This window comes from Strix uralensis, chromosome 31 (genome assembly GCF_047716275.1).
Source record: "Strix uralensis isolate ZFMK-TIS-50842 chromosome 31, bStrUra1, whole genome shotgun sequence".
Taxonomy (NCBI): Eukaryota; Metazoa; Chordata; class Aves; order Strigiformes; family Strigidae; genus Strix; species Strix uralensis.
This window is the reverse complement of record NC_134002.1, coordinates 3,337,013-3,340,750: the sequence shown is the minus strand read 5'-3', so window position 1 is coordinate 3,340,750 and position 3,738 is coordinate 3,337,013. Positions and strand designations below refer to the sequence as shown.

At 54.4% G+C, this 3,738-nt stretch overlaps 1 protein-coding gene across 1 annotated transcript; it reads left to right on the top strand.

The window, feature by feature from the left end:
• Positions 1 to 2,184: 2,184 nt before the first annotated feature.
• LOC141936023 (olfactory receptor 14A16-like) lies at positions 2,185 to 3,201 on the top strand. The gene has a single exon (XM_074852756.1). It carries the CDS (start codon positions 2,248 to 2,250, stop codon positions 3,199 to 3,201), a length of 954 nt encoding a protein of 317 aa, XP_074708857.1. The 5' UTR covers positions 2,185 to 2,247.
• The last annotated feature ends 537 nt before the right edge of the window (positions 3,202 to 3,738 follow it).

Sequence of the window (3,738 nt, the reverse complement as noted above, 5' to 3'; positions counted from 1 at the left end):
CTGCCCAGGAGCAGCTCCTCTGCAAAGCGCAGCAGGGCTGAGGGCACTGCCTGCAGGCACTGAGGGCAGAGGAGCCGGGCACAGAGAGGGGAAAGGCAGACGGCAGTGGCAGGATGCTGAGAGCTCACTGGAGGAGAAATCTTCGCAGCCCTTGACACAGTAAGTCTCTGGGTGCAGGGCAATGCAGCTGCAGGTGGTGGAGGGATGTGGTGAAGCCGGCACAGCCCCAGGAATGTCCCTGGTGTCTGGAGGAGGAGGCCGTGCTCCAGAGCAGGGCTTCCCTGCTGCACTGTCAGAGGGACAGGCCATGGCGGCTGCCTTCTCCCGGGGATGGCTGCAGGGGTGTGCAGCTGCGGGTGCAGCCAGGGGTGCCCAGGGCTGTCCTTGAGAGCAGGGTCCCTGCAGCCCAGGGGCTGTGTGCTGGGGCAGGGACTCTGCCGCCTGCCAGGGTCAGCACTCAGCCTGCCCGGGGAGCTGCCCACGGCGCTGTGGGGAGAAGCTGTGTGGGGAAGGAGAGACCCCCGGCAGGGCAGGGTCCTTCTGCTGTGGAGAGGGTGCTGTGTGGGTCAGGGCTGCTCACAGCTCCAGATCACCCCCAGGACATATAGTGAGAGCCTTTTTGAAGAAGGACATCAAGGCAGCATTTAACTGAAAGGGAAAGAGTCTGTGCTTTGTGTTTTCCTCTGTTCATTGCCTGAGTAGACACAAGGAGACGGGAATTTATTTCTCCATTCTGGAGAAGGCACTGAGTCCCCAGTTCTCCTTAGCAGTTGTTTATCCTGCTCCTAAGACTGCACACAGAGATGCCCCTGGGCAGGGCCCTGCTGCCAGGAGGTGTCTCCAGGGCAGAGCTGAGCACACAGCGGGTGGGATGGGGGCTGTGAGCACTGACAGGGAGGAGATTTAGGGACAGACAAACAGCTCCTGGGTGTGACAGCTCCAGGCAGCAAAAACATGGCCTTGATTGTGAGGGAGTTCCTACCAGTAATGCTGTGGGAGGATGGTGACTCTTTGCCATCCCCTGCAGTGCAGACACCTTCACTGAGCAACTCCCTGGTCTCCTCTCCCACCCAGCAGAGCCCCCCGCCATTAATGTCACAGGGACATGGTGATGAGTTGCCCTCGCAGCAGCCTGACAACTGAGGAGGAGAAATGCTCGAGTGCCCAGCGTTGTCTCCCTGTCCTGCCTTCCTTGGCATGAGCACTTTGGCGTGTTCCCCTCTTCTCCCTGCTGCCCTTCTTACTGCTGCACTCACTGGTGTGGAGGGGGAGGCCTCAAGCACAGCTCAGACACTGGTGCTGCGGGTTCTCTCATGCCAATGGATCTGAGGAAAAGCATCTCAGTCCCCTGCTTTACTCTGGGGCTCCAGCCACCGTAGTGGGTGGGGTGGGCAATGACCTGATCCCCCTTCATGACATCACAAATTTTGGTTCTTCGACTCCTTCCCTTGGCGGTCCTCCTTGGCTGCAGGCTGCCCTCCAGAAGGGCGCAGCTGCCCCAAGGCATTCTTTCTCTAGCAACCCCCTGGAGAAGACATCTCAGTGCTAAGGACATGGAAATGCTGCTGGGATGCATGCGGGCAGCTGTAAAGACACCTCTGTGTCCCTGGCTGGGAGGGGAGAGCTGAGATCCTCTGCTCTCAGCAGGGTCCAGTTTCTTTTGCAGGGAACACCTGAGGGCGATTGTCCTCCAGCTCAGATAGGTGCAGGCACAAGGCAGCTGTGGATAGGACTGATGGACACAGCAGCTGTCCTCACTGTGCACAAATAGACAGGCCCTTCTTCTTTAAGGACTCACAAGATTCCACCATGGAGTGCAGCAGAAATGCCAAGGATCTCTGCCTTAAGAACACTCCTCAGGTGGGATGGGGCCACTAGAACAGACTAAACATAAGAAATCCCTACAGCTCTGCTCTGCAGTTGGGTGAATTGGTGGGATAAATATTAATAAGTCTTTGTTATCAGAAGGGGATTTGATCTGAGATGACCCCATGTTCCTATTTGCCTGCTGTTGTAGCATAGCACTGACTCCTCCAGAGCCCACAGCAGAGACCCCTGCTCCCTTGGATACCCTCAGCCAGCTGGAACCAGAGCTCATGAGGTGGAACTGCCAAAGGTTTTGTGGAAGAGGTGAATCAGTTTGGAAGGATTCTGCAAGAAGTGGAGTATCTTTTGTTCAGAGAAATCTACCCTAACTTCTCACTGATTTTTCCAACATGTACAGGTCCTGATGTCCAGTAGAAACAAATGTCCAACAGCAGCTCCATCACTGAGTTCCTCCTCCTGGCATTCGCAGACACACGGGAGCTGCAGCTCTTGCACTTCTGGCTCTTCCTGGGCATCTACCTGGCTGCCCTCCTGGGCAACGGCCTCATCATCACCACCATCGCCTGTGACCACCACCTGCACACCCCCATGTACTTCTTCCTCCTCAACCTCTCCCTCCTCGACCTGGGCTCCATCTCCACCACTCTCCCCAAAGCCATGGACAATTCCCTCTGGGACAACAGGGGCATCTCCTACTTGGGATGTGCTGCCCAGGTCTTTTTCTTTCCCTTCTTGATCTCAGCAGAGTTTTCTCTCCTCACCATCATGTCCTACGACCGTTACGTTGCCATTTGCAAACCCCTGCACTACGAGACCCTCCTGGGCAGCAGAGCTTGTGTCCGCATGGCAGCAGCTGCCTGGGGCACTGGGTTTCTCTGGGCTGTGCTGCACACGGCCAACACATTTTCATTACCTCTCTGCCAAGGCAACATCCTGGACCAGTTCTTCTGTGAAATCCCCCAGATCCTCAAGCTCTCCTGCTCACACTCCTACCTCAGGGAAGTTGGGCTTCTTGTGGTCACTGCCTGTTTAGCATTTGGATGTTTTGTTTTCATTGTGGTGTCCTATGGGCAGATCTTCAGGGTGGTGCTGAGGATCCCCTCTGAGCAGGGACGGCACAAAGCCTTTTCCACGTGCCTCCCTCACCTGGCTGTAGTCTCACTGTTTATCAGCACTGCCATGTTTGCCTACCTGAAACCCCCCTCCATCTCCTCCCCATCCCTGGACCTGGTGGTGTCATTTCTGTACTCGGTGGTTCCTCCAGCAGTGAACCCCCTCATCTACAGCATGAGGAACCAGGAGATCAAGGATGCCCTGAAGAAACTGATAACTAAATGTTATTCTGAAGCAATAAATTGCTCATCTTCTTTGTAAAAATTATAATATAACTCTGTACAGGCCCAGCCTTTTGTCTGTTCTTTCTGTTGTTGGTGGTGATATTTTACTTCTAATGCTGTTGTCATCCCCTTTCTAATTCATTGTCTGCTTTTCTTTTCTGACTAATTGGCTGGGTATAATGAGGAGTCATGATGTGTGTTTTAACATAATAAAGGGCCTGCAGTGACTTTTTTTTCTTCTGAGATCTTTCCTCTGAGATTTTATGGACCTGCAGGTACAATTCCTGTGTGCAGATGTGGATGGGAAGAGAGTCCCAGCATGGGAGCCCTGCCATGAGCACTTTGTCTTCCAGAGCTGTTCTCTTTTCACTTCCACACTCTCTTTCTCACCCCTTCAGTTTGGTGTAAGGCCTGAGTGCTCTGGCAGCTTGGTCACACTCCTGCTGCATGGCAGTCCTGTGACCACAGGCAGGGACAGGCAATGGGCACTTCTGTGACAGAGCTGGCCTCCATAAGAGCGGTTCCATCATGAAAGAGGATCAGCTCAGGGTACTGCCTGAAGTCTGAGGTCTTC